Source organism: Phragmites australis, chromosome 6 (genome assembly GCF_958298935.1).
Source record: "Phragmites australis chromosome 6, lpPhrAust1.1, whole genome shotgun sequence".
Classification (NCBI taxonomy): Eukaryota; Viridiplantae; Streptophyta; class Magnoliopsida; order Poales; family Poaceae; genus Phragmites; species Phragmites australis.
In genome coordinates this window covers 40,253,254-40,274,553 of record NC_084926.1, presented here as the reverse complement: position 1 = coordinate 40,274,553, position 21,300 = coordinate 40,253,254, and the positions used below count along the sequence as shown (strand labels likewise).

The 21,300-nt window shown below is 44.5% G+C and overlaps 2 protein-coding genes across 2 annotated transcripts; one reads left to right on the top strand and one right to left on the bottom strand.

Annotated features, from left to right (window-relative positions):
- Positions 1-3,179: 3,179 nt before the first annotated feature.
- On the bottom strand, positions 3,180-4,525 carry LOC133923227 (uncharacterized). Its single transcript, XM_062368648.1, has 4 exons — positions 4,446-4,525; positions 4,262-4,358; positions 3,820-4,105; positions 3,180-3,724 (listed from the first exon to the last, which is right to left on the bottom strand). The coding sequence occupies exons 1-4, from the start codon at positions 4,523-4,525 to the stop codon at positions 3,180-3,182; spliced, it is 1,008 nt and encodes a 335-aa protein (XP_062224632.1).
- Positions 4,526-12,840: 8,315 nt separating this feature from the next.
- On the top strand, positions 12,841-17,019 carry LOC133923226 (uncharacterized). The gene is made up of 2 exons (XM_062368647.1): positions 12,841-13,821; positions 14,044-17,019. The coding sequence occupies exons 1-2, from the start codon at positions 12,841-12,843 to the stop codon at positions 17,017-17,019; spliced, it is 3,957 nt and encodes a 1,318-aa protein (XP_062224631.1).
- Positions 17,020-21,300: the final 4,281 nt, after the last annotated feature.

Below are 21,300 nucleotides of genomic sequence, written 5' to 3'. Positions count from 1 at the left end.
GGGGGACACGGAGAGTCGATATTGCAGGGAGTTCAGGCGATGGAGGGGACGGGAAAGGTTGGTGGCGAGCCACCATGGCTTGCGGCCTGCTGAGCTCGTGGGGAGCTTGGTAGGGGGCAAGGGAAAAGGAGAGAGGTGAGGGAGAGGGTGGCAGAGGTTGAGGTGGTGCTTCAAGTGGCTCGGCGGCGGTGGATTTGATCCAATCGGGGAGATTGATGGAGAGGAGGCTTGACTCGATGGTGGGGAAAGGAGGGAGGAGGGAGAGCTACCTACTCGGGATGAATGGCAAGCTGCAAGGGGAGGAGGCGGCTTAGGCTGGCCTTTTATAGGCAGAAGAGGGGGGGGGGGGAGGTAGCCACTGCAGCGGTTGGCAAACACGACGGACACCCTGTCGTGGCGTGCAACTTTGGCAAGCGGTGGGACCGGCATCAATGAGCATTAGTGCACAAGATGACCTTGCTTGCGCGTGCAGGCACAAAGAGCGCGCGCGCTCGAGAGAGAGAGAGAGAGAGAGAGAGAGAGAGAGAGAGAGAGAGAGAGAGAGAGAGGGCAGAGGAGGTAGGGCGGTGGAGGCGGCAACCCGTTGTCGGCTGTCCGTGCGGGCGTTGTGAGCTCGTCACTGGCACCTGTGCGTGGCGACCTCGTATAGAGGGTAGATGAGATAGGGCGGCGAGGGTTGCACGTCAATTTTTCATGGTGGTCAGCAGCTATCGGTGCTCGAGTACGTGGGGAGTAGGAGGGGGGTTTGGCGTGGCGTGCGCGGTGAGAGGAGGAAGAAGGGGCGTGGGTTGGCTGGCGCAAGTGGGCCGTGGGAGGGAAAAAGAGAAGGGAAGGGAGAGTGGGCTAGGAGGTGAGCTAGGCCGGAGGGGAAAGGAGAGAGAGAGAGAGAGAGAGAGAGAGAGAGAGAGAGAGAGAGAGAGAGAGAGCCAACTTTAGCCCATGAGGAGGAGAAAAGGAGAGGTTTTGAAATCGATTTGAATCAACCCTTTTGCAAAAGATTTTTTTGCATTTCAAATTTCGTTAAAATTTTGGGATGTTACAATTTGCAATGTGTTTAACTTTATGATGTGAACTATGATAATATTTATGTATGGATGTTGATGAATCCATGATTATGTATGGATGTTGATGAATTCATGATTATGTGTGGATGCAGATTAACTATTTGTGATGCATGTGTTTATGTATATATCTTCCTGTGATGAATACTTGCATACATACATACATACATACATATTATATATATATATATATATATATATATATATATATATATGTGTGTGTGTGTGTGTGTGTGTGTGAGAATACAATTTGAAATCAGATTTTGAATGTTGTATTATTAAATTCGTAATTTATTTGTAACTACAAAAACATTAGTGCCAACTCATGACAAAAAGTCAGTACTAATAGTCTATATATCAGTGCTGGCTTGTACCACAAAACGACACCGATAGTCTGAATATCAGTGTTGGTTTCTTATTATAGACTATCAGTATCGATTTAAAAACCATTACTAATGATATTTTTAAACTGACACTAATAATCCTTTATGTAGTAATGATCATGTGCAACCAATCGATTCCATGCTCATATTGAGTCACATCTCTTCGTCTTAAGCTCTGTTTGCAGCGCGGGAAAAATCTGAACTTAAAAGCTGGACTGTTCCTGCAGGATTCATGCATTTTGCAAACATGCCATGGATTCAAACACAATGTTGGAGGATATGTACGGCGTGTGAATGTGCGTCGGGCTCACGGCTGCGCGCATAGATCGACAGGTACACAAACACAAGCGACAATGGCGGTGCGTCGATTTCATTTGGCAGCGGCGCGTTGGCAGGTGAAATCAATCGACGGATCGCACTAGCTGCTCGGTCGACCGGCGACTGAGTGGGGAGCGCCCTTTGGTTGACCATGCACGATGCGGCACATACGTGTTAGATATATGGGATTACGCCAATTTATTTAAGGAAATATAAAATAAATTTTAAAGGCCCAACCAGTGAAGGCGTGTGTATCTTTTACTCTTATTTTGCTAATGAAGGTAGAGGCAGACCAATTTAAAAGAGATTTTCTCATCTACTTAGCATGTGTGCATAAGAGTAATAGGAAAATACACGCGCTCGTCTTGTCTCACCGGGCCGTGGCAGGAGCGGAGGGCACAAGCTCGTAGGCACCTGCGTGAATGATTCGTCGAAGTCGGGTCTAATTGCTTACGCAGGTGCAACTTTCTTTTGCAATTTGTCTGTTAATAGTCTGATTGTGGCGTGTAACCGAGTCTGATCGTGGTGTGTCTCAGCCACGCAATCCTTCCTCGATATATATCTACAAGTCACCGCCACACACTACCTCAGAAATCCACATTAGTGATGGGTGATAACTCTCATTAGTGATGAATATTTTATCCATCACTCTTAACGCGTCACTAATATAGACTCATCAGTGACGGGTCTGGATGAGAGGGGGGTGGTGAGGCGAGACCGAAGAAGAGGCAGGAGACGTGCGGTAGGTCGAAAGTGAGGTGGAAGGTGGGCACCGCGCCGCGATCTGCATCGTTCTGGAGCGGATCCAAACTGTGGTCACCGGATCCAGACCGCCACCGCCACCTCCGCGACCTCCTCCACCACCACCCTCTCCGGATCTAGATCCAAATTGTGGTGATACACACTGCCACCACGTACCGCCGAAGAGTTCACTACGACCGTGCTTCCCTGTCGATGAGTGAGGAAATAGACACAGGGGGGAGCGCTCATGAGAGAGAGGAGGCGGAGATAAGGCCGGTGGGAGACATGAGATTGAACCGCAGAAGAGATAAGGCTGGCGCGGATGTGAGCTATCTCTTCATCCAATTGGATAGAAAGTTTGGGTTGGGTGTTTTCAAGGCCCGTCACTAATGAGTGGTTCCTTCGTAACTCATCACTAATGATATAGTCAGTGGCGGAGGCAGGATTAGATTTTAGGTATGGCGGAGTCAGTAGCATAGACAATAATGTATAGCGCAAAATAAAAGTTATCCACAGAGTAATAAAATTATATGACACTAAATATAATCATCAAATACAATCCATATGTAAATATATAAAATGAAAGTTGGACATAAAAAAATTTAGTAGTGTCATATTTGAGACAGAAACATATAATAGGCAAGTAAAAGACAAAAGACATACCGATATGGAAGCTTTAATTGCGCCTAGGAGACCTAGGCAATGGTATTCGCCTACCTTTCTTTTGAAACTCTTTCTTAATTTTACCAAAATCAAGTCCTTTAAATATCCCTCGCTCGATGTAGCACACCATCAAATCATTACACCAAGCATCAGACATTTTGTTGCGCAACTCGGTCTTAATAATCTTCATTGCCGAGAAGGCCCTTTCAACTGATGCAGTTGCCACCGGTAGAAGCAATGCCAACTCGATGAGGCGATAGACCGAAGGGAATACAATATGCCTTTCAAGTTCAACCATCTTTTTGGCTAGGCTTGCAAGATCATGACAAATTCTAAACTCCTCGAGTCTTCGCACATGAACAATGAATGTTTTGAGTTGATCTTTTATACCCTTACGTTCATCAAAGGAGAAATCCGCAAAATAGATCTCTGTAAGCCGAGCTAGCTTATCCACATTAAGCTTAGAGAAGGAGTCTCTTGGGTCAAGACAAGAAAAGTTAACAAGCAATTCTGTAGATACCTCATTAAAGCGATGATCCAACTCGGTGATAATAGCATCTATAGCAGCATAGAAGGTGTCAACACGAAAATGATGGTCTTGAGTGATGTTGTTTCTCCCCCCTTTTCTTGATCGGCCCCATCTTGGACAATACCAAGCACTTCTATCACTGAATCCCACATTGATTCAATACGAAATAAAGTCTTGTAATGGGAGCCCCATCTTGTATCTCCAGGTCTAGCCAAGGATGTTTCTTGATGTTTCCCTCTTCCTGTTGACATCTCACCACTCTCCAACTTAGCCAAAAGATTTCTGCGATACTTATCAAGCAATAAATCATTCCTTCTACAAGATGAACTAGTGGTATTCACAATCAAGGCCACATAGTCGAAGAAATCCTCAATAGATGAACAACATCTTGAGACGGCAACAACTACCAACTGCAATTTGTGAGCAAAACAATGTATATAGAAAGCATATGGGTTCTCATCACGGATCATCTTTTGAAGGCCATTGAATTCTCCCCTCATATTAGAAGCTCCATCATACCCTTGCCCTCGTATTTTTGCAATGAGTAGTCCATGTTCACCAAGCACCTCAACCAATGCTCTCTTTAATGCTTCTGATGTTGTGTCTGTGACATGCTTGATACCCAAAAATCTTTCAATTAATTCTCCTTTTTTGCTAACAAATCTATATGACAAATGATACAATTAGTTGATTAGAACAACATAATTTCTCAACCAAAAGAATAAATACATAAGATAACCAAAAGCTTACCTCACAACCACGGCCATTTGTTCTTTGACCGATATATCACGAGACTCATCAACAAGAACAGAGAATAGACAACCCCCCATCTCTTCCTTTATTGCTTTGGTGATCTCCACTGCACAATATTTTGTAAGTTCCTTTTGAATTGTTGGGGAAGTCATTTGGGCATTTATAGGACGTAGCTCATCAAATGCAAGCCTCACTTCCTCATTTCTTTCTTTGTACCAATCAAGAAACTCTAGAAAGTTTCCCTTATTCAAGGAAGAAGAGGATTCATCGTGTCCACAAAATGGCTCACCATGCATTGCAAGATAACTTACAATACCCAAAGATGTATCCAAACGAGTTTCGTACTTGGCTATTGCTTCTTTGGTATAAGTTGTAACCTTATGTTTCACACTTGTCCTTTGATTTTGAAAATCTTCATAGGCTGTCCTTGCTTGGTTGTGGACACTACTAGGGCCACCAACATGAAGAGGAAATATTTTGTATGCATTCTTCCAAGTGTTAAACCCTTTTTTCGTAAAGACATCATGACCGAATTTTTCATCCAAGGGATCTTGTTTAAAAAGAAAGCAATAGAAGCAATAAGCCGAATTCTTATTCACACTATATTCCAACCAATGATATTTTTCATACCATGCTTCACGAAAGCTCCTCCCATATTGATCACGAGGATAATTAGGACCATTTGGTTGAGTCGGACCCTTCGCCACAAAAGCCATTCTAACTTTATCTCTTATGTTGGGATGAAAATTATCAATTGGAATATGAAGTCCTGGATCAACAATAATATGATCCGGATTAAACTCTTTGATACCTTCAACTTCAACATCTACTGGTGTTGCTTCTTCATGGACATCTTCAATCTCAGCATGAACTTGTTCTTGGACCTCTTCCTCTTGTACAATATTTGCATTGTTTCCGCTTGTATGAGCACCCAGGTTCGAGCTGCTAAAATAGCTCTTTATATTTGCGTACCAAAATGACAAAATCATAAACAAAAAGCAAAGAATCAAACAATGGCACAACTAATTTTAATGATTCGACAACAAATAATTTGTTTTCAAATTTCAACTACCTCTAGTTTTAGATTTGCCCTTAATTTTTTGGTTTTAAGGTAACATCTTGTGACTTGCGCAGTTGCGCTGGCCTCAGGGCTCCCGGGTGGCCAGGCGCTGCGCCGCTGCCTACTGCCTACGGGAGCTCGATGTCGCTGAATCACCGGCGAGGATGAGGTTGAGGGCTCAAGACCGAGCCGCGCCGAGCGCCGTCGAGGACAAGTCGCACCTCGCACAAGAGCCCTCCACAGCCACCTCACGCAAGAGCCAGTCGAGTCACCGCCGAGGCCAAGCCGCGCAGGGCGCCGCCATCTGCATGCTGCGTGTAATGGTGCAAGATCAGTCGAGCCAAGGCCAGTCGAGTCACCGCCGAGGCCAGCCAAGGCCAGTCGAGTAACCGCCGAGGCCAAGCCGCGCAGGACGCCGCCATCCGCATGCTGCGTGCAATGGTGCAAGATCAAACGCAGACGTATCGTCACGGAAGGAAATAAAGAATTGATACTTGCTGCAGCCTGCTGAGTGCTGAATCAATACAGACTTGCCTAACTGCCTTGTGGGCTTGCCTTGCGGCCTTGCTGCCTTACTAGGCTGCTGAAATACTGAAGGTAATATCCATATGAGTTGGTGGGCTTATGGGCTGGGCCAAAATCAAGGTATGGCGCCCACCATACCATGCCATAATGGTCCATCCGCTCCTGGATATAGTCATCAGTGACGGGTTGTGAAATGATCTGTCACTGTTGTTATTAGTGACGGATCTATTATGGGTTCCAACTTGGGGTGACATTAGTGATGCGTCGTCACTGGATCTGTCACTAATGGGCCATTAGTGACGGGTTCTAGTCGATTGTCACTAATGTGGTGTCACTAATATTGTTTTTCTTACGTAGTGACAAAGCATATACAAAATTAGGGTTTTGCCTATCTTCTCTCTGCTACGCCATCGTATGTAGTTTGCTTCATCCCGCTGCACCGACGAATAGGAGAGCAGATCTCTAGAACCCGTCGCTCTTGAAATCCTGCACCGGGAGAGAGCGAATAAGGTTTTTAGAAAACACTCGACGTGACTACTCACGATCTGCATCCTCTGCATCATCATGATCTCCATCAACTACTTCATCTTCATCATTCTCTATTGCATTAACATCATGAGAGACTCTGCATCTCACACTACTGTCAGATACATACATTACAATCTATATTAGTTATCTAGTCGAAACTTGTCAAAACCTTATCGAGAATCGTCGGATTTAGTTAAAATCCTACTCAAAAAGCTAGCTGGGCTCATCAGACTAGTTATTTGTATCGGTTCACGTTCATATTATATTTAGGAATTAAGTTAAATTAAATCTAAAAGTACTATTTATCTAACCAGACATCCTATGGACGTCAACACGTAGGCAGCCACAAGTGGTGGTGCTACTGTCGGTGATCACCTCGTGAGTCCTGATCAAGGTTCAAAAATTCGTTTGAATCCTGGATTACGAAGGTCGCATAATTCCTGATATTCACGATATTTAGAAAATTTGGTCAAAATTCGGTGAGAATTCGGATGAATTCACTTGATCAAAATGGTTTGACCACGATAAAATCTATCGAATTGGGCATTTAGTAATCGGACGATTTCGCTGATTAATCGCTCGATTTTGTCGGTATTTGACCGTATTTTCTGTATTTCATTTGTGATAAAAAAAACTGCCCAATTTTCTTCTATAATTGCTCGAATTTCATCGAAATTTTTTGGTTTTATCAAATTTCAGTAAAGTTAAAAAAATAATAATAATAATAGCTCAACTTGTATAATCGATAACTAATTTATCTGAGCTTCAAATCAAATGAAACAAATTTAGTTGGTTTTCTTGTAACATGATCTACATGATAAAACTATTTATAATCATAAACAAGTTGAATATTTTTTATAATCATAGACAAATTATGAAACCAAATTTTTTAGTATTCTTACATGATACTATATCTTTTAAAAATACATGAACTCATGAAGTAGTTATTGTAACATGCAAGATTGTGTAAATATGTTGCAAATAGATTAATTTATAACTAACCCATCACACCTAAAAATTTAGTGAAATTACTTGTATTAGTTTATTTATATTATGCTTTATCTAATAAAAATAATGGTAAACATGAAAAATGTTAATTACAGTGTTGTTTATTAACACGTTCACTTTACGCTTGTGAACTTTGTAAAAATCATGGAGAAATTAATAAAACTCTAAATTAAGTGAACCTAATTGTATAGATTCTCTTAAGGTAAACCCTATATTAAAAAAATATGTGTTTATATATTAATATTTTCCTTAACGTGAACCTACTAAATGTGCATCACATTTTTTTTCCAAACTCCCTCTCCATGAAATATGATGCAAAGGACATTATTTTTGAAAAAAAAAAATCACAGAAGATCTTAGAATTGTCTCTAGTATTTTTAGATTTTTTGTGATTTGTGTTTTTTTATTTTTTGAATTTAAATTCAAAAAACTAGTCAAATTCAGAATTCGGTGCAGACTGAATTGATCGATTTTCACGAATATCAACCGGTCTTCGATGAATTTTCTAACCCTGGTCCTTTGCCATCTAGAACATGGAAAAAATCCTTACCAATGCTAAAATAATTGAATGGTTTCTTTTTTTTAATGAAGGAAGTACAGTTACAACCTCTATCCAAACATAACGTTAAGGGTATATATAACTATTTTATAAATATGAGAACATATGTCGAGTCTAAGACTGAACCAAGACAGATGGATTTTACCACAACGATCCTAACCAACTGAGCTATACTCCTACGAAATAGGTGCGACGACCCTAGCCAACTGAGCTAGGCTCCTACGAAATAGGTGCGAGTTCACGAAAAATTGCCGCGTTTTAAACGGGCCCTGGTGATTTAATGTTGTGACGTAAAAATGTTTCACACGAAGTACCTGCAAGCAGAACACGTTTGAAATTGTTGCGGTCTAAAGAGGCACCTGGTGGTCGATACAACGGTGAGAGAGAGGTGGTGGACCGGTCTGAGGCAGGTTGGTCCGATCCCAACCAAACAACCGTGGACACGGTCTGATCTGACGGCTGTTTGGCTTTCCGAGTTGGCCCGATCTGCTCACGGATGACGCAGTTTTGACTTGCATTGTCTCTTTTCGCCACCGAGCTAGTGCTTTACCAGCTATGTGCATGCATGATGCCGGCGAGTTCAGGCTATGCGTCGACGTCGCATGCAGCTCGAGCATGGCTTTCGAACCGTGGCGTTAATCTACTCATTTTGATCTGCGGCCTCAGGACGTCAATATGCAACCAATAGCGAGCGACGAATAGATTACCATTGACCAAACTAAAGTAGCAAGCATGTGCATTTACCAGTTGTTTGAGCATTGCTTTCAGCCTTGATGGTTATGGTTATGGCCTGCGTACACGTACGCAGCCTAACTGCACCTGAACGGTCACATACGGATAGCATGCTGCGAACAGTACATAAAAGTACGTTGATAGTGGGATAGACTAGGGAATCAACCAATGAATATGTATCATACAGAAGAGATGAACAACTGAGATATATTGTAAATATATAAGGCATGCGGAGTTATATTTACTATATAAAAAACAGATAAAGCAGACATAAAATAGTGACGGGTCGTAATATGATCCGTCACTGATGATAATAGTGACAGGTCATAGCTATGATCCGTCACTGATAAGTCATACCCATCACTGATGATGACTCATCAGTGACAAGTTATCCTGAATTAGTCATAAGTGATAGATCAAGTTATAAACCGTCACTTATGACCTGCCATCAATGACGGATCGTCTTGGGCTAGTTATGACCCGTCACTTATGACATGGCATCACTGACGGGTCATCTTGGGTTAGTCATAAGTGACAGGTCAAGTTATGGCATATTACTTATGACCTGACATCAATGACAGGTTGTCCTGATAATTATAAGTGACGGATCAAGTTGTGATTCGGCATTAATGACAGTATTCACAAATACTTAGCTCACTAATATTTTTTCTTTTATTTTTTCTCACCTCAGCAACACTAGAATAGGAAATATATATCATTTTTGCTCAAGTTTGATGTAAGGGGTGGTGGCTATAGACATAAACACCCGTTCTAAAAACGGTGTAGAAACTTTTAAGGGCAATAACTCAATCTTCCAGGCCCTTTTTGGGCTTAAAAAATTCCCCGAACCGATGAAATAGGGGAGAAATAGATGTAACTTTTTCTGTAGATGCCTGTAACATCGAAATCAGAGTCCGTATGTAAAAGTTACGCCCATTTTACGGAAGGCATTTCGGGTCACCTAAAATGAAAATAAGTCATTAGTGACGAGTCATAACCGTGACCTGTCACTTATGGTAAGTGACGGGTCACGATTATAACCTGTCACCTTTAACCTTTGGCAAAAAAATTAAAAGAATAAAATCTCAGACTTTCTTCAGAATGCACGCGAGGGTGAGATGGTAAATGAATTGTGCGCGTGAGGGAAAGTTGTGAGTTCGATTCCCACGGAACGTTTAGTACGAAAGCAACTTGAAAAATTGGGACACATGACGAATGGTGATAACTTCTGTGTTGAGATGGCTAGGGTGAAAAATATTTTTTTTGACTTTTTTCGTGTCTAAAATCGTGAAAAATGTGCATCAGTCATAAGTGATGGGTCACAATTATTATGACATTTCTTAGTGACGGATGAAGTTTGGACTTGTCATCAATAATCTTATTAATGATGGATCCTTACCTATCAGTTATAGTTAACCATCAATAACACGTTCGAGATAACAAATATGAAACCTATCACCTATAATATTACCTATCACTTATAATATTTTTTCACATAGTGATTTTCTCACGTTGATAACACGGCGGAACAATCTCACCACAGGGAGTCTGACTCATGGGAATCATGTCCAGATTGGAGCACGTGCCAACAACCCAGTATATAGGGGCGACCAATATATATGATTTTGCACGCACGAACGATTACGAATGTAGCGTGCATGTCGTGAGATTCTGCGGGTCAACATTGCTAGCATGCTATGGCGGCGGCACGTATGCGTGTCATGATGGTCAATCGGCTCGTGGGGCGGTCGTCACTGAACTGTGCATTACCACCGTCGGCGTGCGCCGCCATGGCGCCATCATCGTGCGCAAGAACGGTGCGCACAGGGACGAAGAACATTCTCCGGTGCAAGGCCGGAGAAAGTAATCTTCTTGTCAGCCCTTCGTGACGCAGGTCGACATGCGACTCGATCCAGTAGTGAGAACGCTTGGTAATGTTGCAGCATCACGAACGATTCTTCTTCTTGTTGCTGTTCTTCCTTTTGCATCGAGAGCAGTTCAAAATTGATCAACTCCGTAAACCGACCAATGTGGCGACAATGTATGCCTTTTTCCCAAAATGACGTACGCCGAAATCAGCCCGTACGACCGCCGTCTGCATGCGGTCAGCGCCGGAATTGGACTACCTCGCCGTGAGGCAGCCGGCGCGCGCACTCCGCTCTCCAGAAGCTGAACCAGCTTGGTTCGTGCGCCCACAGAGAGTTAACGCGAAATAAAGTTCTCAATCTGAATGGAAGCTGTGGATGGAAACAGTGGCGTATGCAGATAAGCGAGGTAGATGGCTCATCTACCTCTCTCTTTTCTCTTTCTCTTCCTCTTTCTTTTCTTCATTTCCCTCGTCCATGGCAGCAAAATTGTTAAAGGAGGAGTTTGACGAAGTACCCTTGCAAAATAGGGTTGGGCTCCTCTGTGGCGACGCCATAGAGTTTCTCCAAAAAATTCCCCTTTCGTCTCGGGTACTGCCCAGGCTCCGCTTGCGCCTAAGTTCCTGGCGCGTGCTCGGAGCTCAGTGAAGCTGCGAGACCCCTGTTCGTTTCGATGGCGTGCGTTTCCTCGCCGCCGTCGATTTCGGGGGCCTCATCGAAGGGAAAGGAGGTGACGAAAACGAGACCGGAGATTGAGGGCGGCGGTGAAGCGGAGAAGACGAAGACGAAAGCTCCGAGCTCGGCGCTCGGCGAAGCTTCGAGAACCCTGTTCGATTCTTTGGCGTGCGATTCCTCGCCGTCTTCGAATTCGGGGGGCTCGTCGAAGGGAAAGGAGGGGACGAAGAAGAGACCGGAGATTGAGGGCGGCGGTGAATCGGAGAAGACGAAGATGAAAGCACCGATCGATGAGGTGTTCAAAACCCTTGATCTGCGTGAAGATGAGGAGGAGGAGGTGATTTTGGAAGAAGACCTTGACGAATTACAGGCAGATGCAAGATGGATGGCCCTCGCACAGGTGCACACAGAGAAGAAATTTAGTCATGGTGCCTTCTTTGGTAACATGAGAGCAGCATGGAATTGTGCAAAAGAGGTAGAGTTTAGGGCAATGGAGAATAATCTATTCTCGGTGCAGATGAACTGTCTCGGAGACTGGGAGCGCGTGATGGAGAATGGTCCCTGGATCTTCAGGGGATGCCCTGTTTTGCTGGCATCGTATGACGGATGGTCGGAGGTCGAATCAGTTGATCTCAGCACTTTTCCGGCGTGGGTTCAGGTGCTGGATTTGAAGGAGAAGATTAGGACCGGGAGCGTGGCTTCTCAGCTCGCTCGCCGGGCGGGAGAATTTGTCTTGTTGGATGAGAACTCTGTAAAGGGCCATGGTCAAGGGGTCAGGGTGCGAGTTAAAATTGATGTTCGCAAACCTTTGTCACGTGCCGCGACCTTGACGTTGAGGATGCAAAAGAGATTCTTTCGCTTCCAGTATGAGAAGATGCCTATCTTCTGTGGAGTCTGTGGCTTTCTTGGTCACGTCTCCAAAGAGCATGGGGATGGGGTGCATGCTGAAAAGGATATTGAGTATCCTGAAACCCTTATAGTCCCCGAATTCCGGAGAGGAGGACCATGGATGGTTGGCGATGGGGGTGGCTATGGCGGTGGAAGGGGTCGTGGTCGGGGCCACGGGGGCCGAGGGTCCATGGCCGGATTTGAAACTGGACAATGCGTCTATGAGGATGAAGACATGCAGAGTTCAGAGATGGGCCTGAAGCAGCATATGGCCAATCCAGCAAACTTTATGTCATCAAGCAAGAGACTCCTTTTGTTGGAGGATGTGCAGAGGCCCAAGGGCCCTGGGGAGCAGGGAATTACAGAGAAAGTGCAGGAGGGGCAAGACGTGGTGATGCATGTACAAATCCCGGAAGTGTTTGAGAATGAGGTGCAAAATTTTGCACTGAATCATGAAAGCAAGAGAATGAAGAAGGCAGAGGATACAACAGTTTCTGAAACTATTGACTTGGCAACATCGGCGGGCTCCCTCGCGGAGCGTCGCTGGGCCTAATGTGTATTCTAAGCTGGAACTGCCGGGGGCTCGGGCGCTCCCGGACAGTTCAGGACCTCGTCTGCCTTGTGCAGATGCATCGCCCGAAACTGGTCTTCCTTTCGGAAACTAGACAGGACAAGGAGATAGTGAGGAGGTTGAGATGGCGTCTGGGCCTGCGTAATTGCTTTGCAGTCAATGGAGAGGGCAAAGGAGGTGGGATAGCCCTCTTTTGGGATGAAGCGATGGAGGTAGAGTTGAAGTCTTATAATAAAAGGCATATTGACGTGTTGGTTCGGGAGGCACCGGAGAGTGCCAAATGGCGTGGAACGTTTGTGTACGGCGAGCCTAAATCTCAGGACAGGCACCATATGTGGATGTTGCTTCGTTGGATCAAACCAAATGCAACTGAACCCTGGTTGATGATAGGTGACTTCAATGAAGCAATGTGGCAGTCGGAGCACTTCTCACACGTGAGGAGACCGGAGGGGCAGATGAGAGCCTTCCGTGAGTCTCTCTCATTTTGCGACCTTCATGACTTGGGATTCGGGGGCACACCGTGGACGTACGACAATAAACAGGGAGACGGAAGGAATGTGCGGGTGCGGCTAGACAGAGCTGTTGCGGATCCGGCATGGTCGGCGCGTTTCCCCCTGGCGCATGTTTCTCACATCGCGTCGTCGTGCTCCGATCATGTTCCGTTGTTACTACTATGGGATGAGCCGGAGAGGCCGCGGGCGGCGCCTCGCTGCCGTCGCTATGAGGCCATGTGGGAGCGAGACGCCTCGATGCCGGATGTGATAAAGGAAGCATGGGAGAAAGGGGAAGGAGTTAGTAATTTGGGGGATGTCATGGCAAAGCTACGGTCGACTTTGACCCAGTTACACACATGGAGTGATAAGAAGGTCGAGAACGTGAAGAGGAAGTTGGGGAAGTTGAGAAAGAGACTCGGGTCCCTTCGCCAGCAGGGGTTGCTGGACGGATCTGATCAAATACGTGAGGTGCGTGAAAAGCTGGACGAATTGCTGTTTCGTGAAGAGATTATGTGGAGACAGAGATCAAGGACCTCTTGGCTCAAGGAGGGTGATCGTAATACAAGATATTTTCATAGGAAAGCTTCTTGGAGAGCTCGGAAGAATAGAGTTACAAAACTAAAAAAGTAAGATGGCTCCAGTACGTCTGATGCAAAGGAGATGAAGCATATTGCTCAATGTTTCTTTCAGTATCTTTTTTCAAGAGATGTTACTCTTGACCCTGGGCCTTTGCTGGACATGTTCTCACTGAAGGTGGATCAGGAGATGAGTGAGTCTCTTACGAAGGCTTTCACAGATGAAGAGATTTCAGATGCCTTGTTCCAGATAGGTCCTACGAAAGCACCGGGTCCTGATGGATTTCCGGCTTGCTTTTTTCAAAGGAATTGGGCTCTGTTAAAGGAGGATGTGTTAAGAGCTGTTCACAAGTTTTTTGAGGAATGTGAATTGCAGGAAGAAGTAAATGACACTACAATAGTGATGATTCCGAAGCATTGTGCACCGGAAGAAATGAAGGACTATCGTCCTATCAGTTTGTGCAACGTGGTGTACAAAGTGGTGTCAAAGTGTTTAGTCAACCGTCTCAGACCGCTGCTGCAGGGTTTGATCTCGGAGCAACAAAGTGCTTTTGTTCCAGGTAGAATGATAACGGATAACGCCTTGATTGCTTTCGAGTGTTTTCACTCCATTCAAAAGTGCAGAAGAGAGAATCAAAATTTCTGCGCACTGAAATTAGATCTTTCGAAGGCTTATGATTATGTAGATTGGGTCTTCCTGGAGAGAGTAATAGAGAAGATGGGCTTCAGCCAAACATGGATCAAGTGGATCATGATTTGCGTCACTACTGTTCGCTACAAAGTGCGATTTAACGGGGAATTATTGGAGGCAGTCAGTCCATCAAGAGGGTTACGCCAAGGGGATCCTTTAAGCCCGTATTTATTTCTATTTATTGCTGATGGCCTCTCAAATATCTTGAAAAGATACTCGGGTGAAGGAAGAATTCAACCACTAAAGGTTTGTCGGAAGGCACCGGGGGTCTCTCATCTGTTGTTTGCGGACGATAGCTTATTGTTCTTCAAAGCAGAGCTGCAGCAAGCAAGAGCAGTGAAAGAAGCCCTGACTTTATATGAAAGGAGCACGGGACAGTTAATTAACCCAAGCAAATGCTCCCTGCTCTTTAGTGATTTTTGTTCGGCGCACCAACAGGATGAAATTAAGGATGAGCTGCAGGTTTCCAGAGCCACATTTGAGGACAAGTATCTAGGCTTGCCTACGCCGGAGGGGCGTATGAAAGCAGAAAAGTTTCAGCCAATCAGAGAAAGATTTGCTAAGAGGCTTAGCAACTGGTCAGAGAAATTTTTATCTGCAGGAGCTAAGGAGGTGTTGATAAAGAGTGTGGCTCAAGCACTCCCAAATTATGTGATGGGAGTGTTTAAGTTGCCGCTCCAGACTTGTGAGGTTTATGATCGGATGGTCAGAAAGTTTTGGTGGGGAGAAGACAAAGGGCAGCGTAAGGTGCATTGGTTGGCCTGGGAGAAGTTAACATGCCCGAAGTCCTTCGGAGGAATGGGGTTTCGGAATATGAAATGTTTTAACCAAGCTCTCTTAGCTCGTCAGGCATGGAGGCTGCTTGTGTACCCGGACAGTTTCTGTGCACGAATTCTGAAAGCAAGGTATTACCCAAATGGAACCCTCACTGATACTGCCTTCCCGGTGGTTTCATCACTGTCGTGGAAGGGTATAGCTCATGGGCTGGACTTGTTGAAGGAGGGAGTTATATGGCGAATCGGGAATGGAAAAGATGTTAGAATATGGAGACACAAATGGGTTCCACATGCAGGCAAATTGAAAGTAATTGAGAAGAAAACTTGGAATAGGCTCACCTTTGTTCATGACCTTATATTGCCAGGAGAGAAGAAGTGGAACGAACCTTTAATTCGTCACTTAACTCATGATGACGATGCTGATGTTATTCTGAAATCAAGGATTCCAGTGCGGGAGAGGGAAGATTTCCCTGCGTGGCATTTTGAGAAGAATGGGGTTTTCTCAGTGAAAAGTGCTTATCGGCTTGCCTGGAATTTGTCGGGCCTGAGCTCCAGATCGCATTCTTCCAGCTCAGCACCTGATGGTCAAAGGAAACTATGGGAAGTGTTGTGGAGGACAGATGTACTGCCTAAGGTACGTGTCTTTGCATGGCGTCTTGCCCATGATTCGCTGCCAACAATGAGAAACAAGTGGAGAAGGACTTTGGAGAGTACTGGGGTCTGCAAAATCTGCGGGCATGAGGTGGAGGATGGGCACCATGCCACTGTCAGGTGCTCAAAAGCAATGGTACTTCGCCTAGCGGTACGTGAATACTGGGAGTTGCCGGATGAATTTCTTTTGAAATACACAGGACCAGACTGGCTTTTGGTACTGTTAGATTCAATCCCTACGAAAATGAAGACAAATCTATTACTAGTCTTATGGAGATCATGGCACTTGAGGAATGACATCATTCATGAGAAGGGTCTGGCTTCCATTGCTGATTCGGTATCGTTCTTGAAGAATTTCAGGGAAACTCTTTCCCCGGTCTGGCAGCAGGAGGTGGATCATAAAGGTAAATTGCCCATCTCTGAATGCATCATCCCGAAGCCCATAAGAAGAAACAGGGCCACTTCTGATGATGTTGTGTGGAGGCCTCCGCCTGAAGGTTGGGCAAAAATTAATGTTGATGGAGCTTTTAGGCCAGAGAGTGGAGAAGCTAGCGTCGGAATTATCGCTAGGGACTGCAGGGGCTTGGTCCTATACTCTGCATACAAGGCGGTTCAGAACTGCAATGCGCCTATTGAAGTGGAAGCATTGGCATGCCTAGAAGGAGCTCGCGCGGCTGCAAATTGGGTTCAGATGCCGGTGATTTTTGAGTCTGACAATGCCACCGTCATTCAGGACATTGTGGCACACCAAGGAAATCGTGCGGCATGGTCTCCAATCATCGATGAGATACATGGTGTCTATAGCCGTCTCCAAGATGTGCAATGGCACAAATTAAAGAGAGATTGTAATAGGGTTGCTCGTTTTCTAGCTAAGATGGGCATGAGCTCCAGACTTTGTTCCGAGTGGATCCTCCAGGCTCCCCCGGCCATCTTTGAGCTCCTTGCCCAGGAATGTAATACCCTTTTCAGTTAATCTATAAAGCTCTCTCTTTACCCTAAAAAAAAATTGTTAAAGGAGGAGGAGGGCTCAGAGAGACTTCCATTGACTGCGAGGTAGTTGGGGGCTGAGCCCGGCTTCATCTGCGCTATCGCACGCCATCTGCATCGAGAACGTTGGAACAAGTAGCCCAACTGCGCATGGGTGTCTTCCTGGATCTTCTTTAGGATGATGACCACGCCATCATACCACGGCGCCGCAAGATGGCAAGAGGAGCGGGTCACGGGATCAGACCGGCCGGGCATGCACGACCGCCAGGTGTGATGACGGGCAGAGAGATAACATTAGGGCCAGTGCAAGCATTAGTCCGTAATCTGAGTTTTGATGATTAATAATAACACGATTATTATGACTATCAGGTGTTTTGTAGGATACATTAAAAGTTGTTCTTAGCTATTCTCGTCTCTTATATTATTTTTTATGGTTATCAGTAAAGAATACATGTGAAAATTAAAGAATAATTAGTTCTAAATGTGGTTTGAAGTTAGAGGACATAAAGTAGTATACGTTTTTGTTTTTCTTTGACCGTACTATTAAGGGATTGATGATAGTAGATTGATCTAGTTTGAACTAGTTGTCTAACATTAGGTGGCTCAAAGGAAACCCAAATATTGAAAAAGTCAAAGCCAGAACAAAGGTTAGTCGAATTGAAGAAGTCCCAAAGCATTTCTATTTACTAGAAGCTAAAGCATGTACACCAAAAGCTTTTCACCGGAAGGATAGCAGAGAGCCTATACTCACCAAAAGCCTATGTGATCACCAAAAGCTTTCACCAGAGAAGGGCTACAATAGAGTCAGTTTCGATGAAGATCGGGGTCCTCTACTTATCAGAAGCTCTGGTGAGAACTGAAACCTTGCACCAGAGTATATTTTCAGTAGGGGTCAATTTTTTAAGTTCAAGTCAGTTTACTTACCGAAAATTCTGGTGAGTGCAATGGAAGCTTGTCACTAGAGGAAATTGACTACTTGTGAGTTAGTTGTGGAAGATCGGTGTCACGTCCTAAAATATCAATTACGTAATTAAGAATGAATGATCATCATCGCATGTAATTATACATATTTGTTTATCGAGTTGAGTCAAAATGTGTTTCAAGTACTTTAGAGATGGTTTATAGCACTTTAGAGAAGCCCCAAATACTTAGAAAAAAATGAAGAGTGAAGATAAGGGGACACTTAGAAAAATTCAGCAAAAATCACCCTCGCGGTCTGACCAGGCTTACCCGTGGTCTGACCGCTAGGTGTACAGCTACGTGGGCTTACCACGTGGGCTTGTCACATGGACTTACCACGTGGGCTTGTCACGTGGACTTACCATGATCTAACCGGGAGCATTGGCGGTCTGACCGCCAGAGCGCAGAGGCTCGACTTAAGTGAATCAATCACTCTCTCTTGCTTTCTCTCTCACGCTCACTCTCTTCCCCACTCCACCTTAGAGAGAGAAGGAGAGCTCCACCTTGACGTCCACGACAACTGGAGATCGATGGTGAGAACCTCCCTAAGCTTCCATAGGACTTCTCTAAGCTCCTCCCCTCTTCTCCCTCGGCGGAGGCATGCTCATCCAACCTCAAGCCCGCACGCCACCCCGGAGCCCGATCTCCAAACCAGAGCTTCTCCGGAGTGGATTGATCCGCTAGGAAGTTATCATACACTAAGGTGAGGCATCTCCTACTATTTTTCCATTATTTTCAAGCTCGATTCGACCCTCATGTCATTTAGAGTAAAGTTCAACCTAGCCTAGATCCAATCCATAGGGTATTTTAAGTTTAGTTCGGTGAATGTTGTTCAAATCACTTTAAAAGCACTCTACTAGTCCTATAGAGCATTTTGGTACCCTTCGTCATCGAAGGTTTCATCAGAGTCCTCGCCGGTGACCCCGCAAAGGCACTACCAACAAGGTCTGATGGTCTAACCGCCGATAGGGCCGGTCTGACCACCAGTTAGGGCTGGAGAATCCAAGTTGATAACCTTATACAGGGGTTAGACCGCCACTAGGGCCAGTCTGACGCCATACAACAGTCTAACCGCCAGCATGCCTGCGGTCTGGTCGCTAGAGCCCGAAACTCTCTACAAGCTGGCGGTCTGACCGCCATCTCTACGTCGGTCTGACCGCCAGCCATGCAAGGCTATGTGCACTTAGGTTAGCTTGTCCAGGGTTTCAAATTTCGAAACCCTAATTACTAAGCGATCTTTTGCAAATATTTTCGAAGCACGACGCTATAGTATTATTCAAACATGCATCATATGCACACTTTTCCATTGTTTATTATTTATGCAATGCATTCCTATTCCATTTAGAGAGCATTGCGCTGACGATTCAAGCGAGCGAAGGCGACGCATCCCAGTGTTTTGCGAGTATTGTGCGGGAAGTATCAGGCAAACCCCAGAATAGCAAGGCAAGCATCTAAGCATATTGACCCTTTGATTGACTTGTGGAGTATAAATTGATAAGTTATGCTTTATGTAAGTTTGCATGTACAGTGAGTTGATGTCAGGTGCCTATGAATAGAACCTATGTTGATGGATTATCTCTACCTTGACTTGTTGATTATCCATATCCTTATAGCCTTGATAACATTGTCGATTTCTAACTTAAGAGTAGTTCAAAATGCTTAGCAATGCATAGGTCATCGGTAGAAGTCGAGCAATGATTCATCTGTTGTTCGTGAGCTTAGGGTTTACTTATTGTTCACAAATATTGATTATGATATTGATGGTTGGTTGAGTAGTGAGGTTGAGACGAGATGTGGATAGTGCTACGGGTGTCTTCTGTCCCGGAGGAGTTCCTCGGGGTAGTTCAAGAGAGGAGTAGGGCACTATAGACCGTTTGCATCATTTAAGCACCAGGCGTTGGTGCAGTTGGCTCTAGCACTTTCCGTACTAACCACATGATGATCTAATGGTAAGGTAAGCCGAATATCATACATCGTGCCGATACTTGCCTTGCGGCCCTATGACGCGTAAGAGAAAAAGAAAAGGACAAGCAAGGTGAAGGGGAGCCAGAGGTGTCCAAGACACGTTCGTGGTAACACCGGCGCCATAGGGGTATTGTAAGTGGGTGGTTCTGGGTATAAGAAAGGTTGACACGGGTACCCCTTGGGTGGGCCTATGTGGTCACTCAATCCGTATGGTCTTCATGTCATGTGGGTAAAGTTGTACCCCCTGCAGGCTGTAAAAATAATTCAAATTATTGCGCTCTCGGTTATGAGCATGCTCATGTCCATTTGCATAGGTCGTAGAGTCACAAATGTGAGATGATTGGTATGGTTTTGTTGGGTATAGTTATCGATGGTCGTTGATTACATGAGATGATTCCATTTACATTTATGTTCATGTTGTTTACAGGTTTGAAAATGTTTGTTTGGTTAAGTATAGATGCTCACACATATGTACCTAGATTGTTTACGCATATGAATTTACTTAACCTTGTGGCCTTCTCCTTGCTAATGGCTCAATGCATAATTTTTGGAATCGAGTTATCTATATGGATTAAGTCTTGCGAGTATCTTCGTACTCACGTTGCTCTTTTAGGTACTTCTGGTGAGAAGGAGCTCATTTTTTCTACTTCATGCACGTCGATGTTGGTGATGGGCCTGAGTAGGCAACTAATTTCAAGTGGCGAAGCTTTTGGGGTGTAGGATAAGGGCATGTGGCTTCACTCCTATTTTGTTGTCTATAGTTTTGTTTCCACTATATAGTTGATCTAATCTTTTGTGTAAACTGTTGTAAATGGTTGAATATTTAAGAACTTGTAATATAATTTAATTACTCACTCTTTCTTAAGCTTTGTTATGATGCTATATATTGAACATGCATGTGTTCCGATCTTAGGCATAAAACACATATCGGGACTACCGATATTGTATTCCAGTTAATCATCGTGGTCGTGATTGATCATCCTGATGATTAATTGGAATACTATTTCAACGATTTCTTACAATTGGTCTTATGCTCACCGGATGTTTTGGTGGGAGGAAAGTGACTATTTGTGAGTTAGATGTGGAAGATTGGTCTTATGCTCACCGGATGTTCTGGTGGGAAATTTGAACTTCCCATCGGAACTTCAATGAGTAGAATTAAAGTTTAGGACTAAATATCTAAGAAAATTGAAGTTGAACTCATCGGATGTTCCGATGAAGAGAAGTTGATCTTATCGGAACTTCCAGTGAATGCAATTTTTCTGAATGGTTGGGCAATGGTTAGTTTTTTGGCTTTGGGCTATAAATACACCCACATAGTCCATTTTGACTCTCTTGGATG

What these genes read in the sequence shown, in the direction of transcription:
- LOC133923227 (XM_062368648.1), bottom strand. Translation starts at nt 4,525, where the DNA reads ATGGGGGGTTGTCTATTCTCTGTTCTTGTTGATGAGTCTCGTGATATA. An exon ending in CAAATGGCCGTGGTTGTGAG is followed by an intron (nt 4,359 to 4,445) that starts GTAAGCTTTTGG and finishes TTTGTCATATAG; the next exon opens with ATTTGTTAGCAAAAAAGGAG. An exon ending in TAAAGAGAGCATTGGTTGAG is followed by an intron (nt 4,106 to 4,261) that starts GTGCTTGGTGAA and finishes CACAAATTGCAG; the next exon opens with TTGGTAGTTGTTGCCGTCTC.
- LOC133923226 (XM_062368647.1), top strand. Translation starts at nt 12,841, where the DNA reads ATGTGTATTCTAAGCTGGAACTGCCGGGGGCTCGGGCGCTCCCGGACA. An exon ending in GATCTGATCAAATACGTGAG is followed by an intron (nt 13,822 to 14,043) that starts GTGCGTGAAAAG and finishes TGTTTCTTTCAG; the next exon opens with TATCTTTTTTCAAGAGATGT.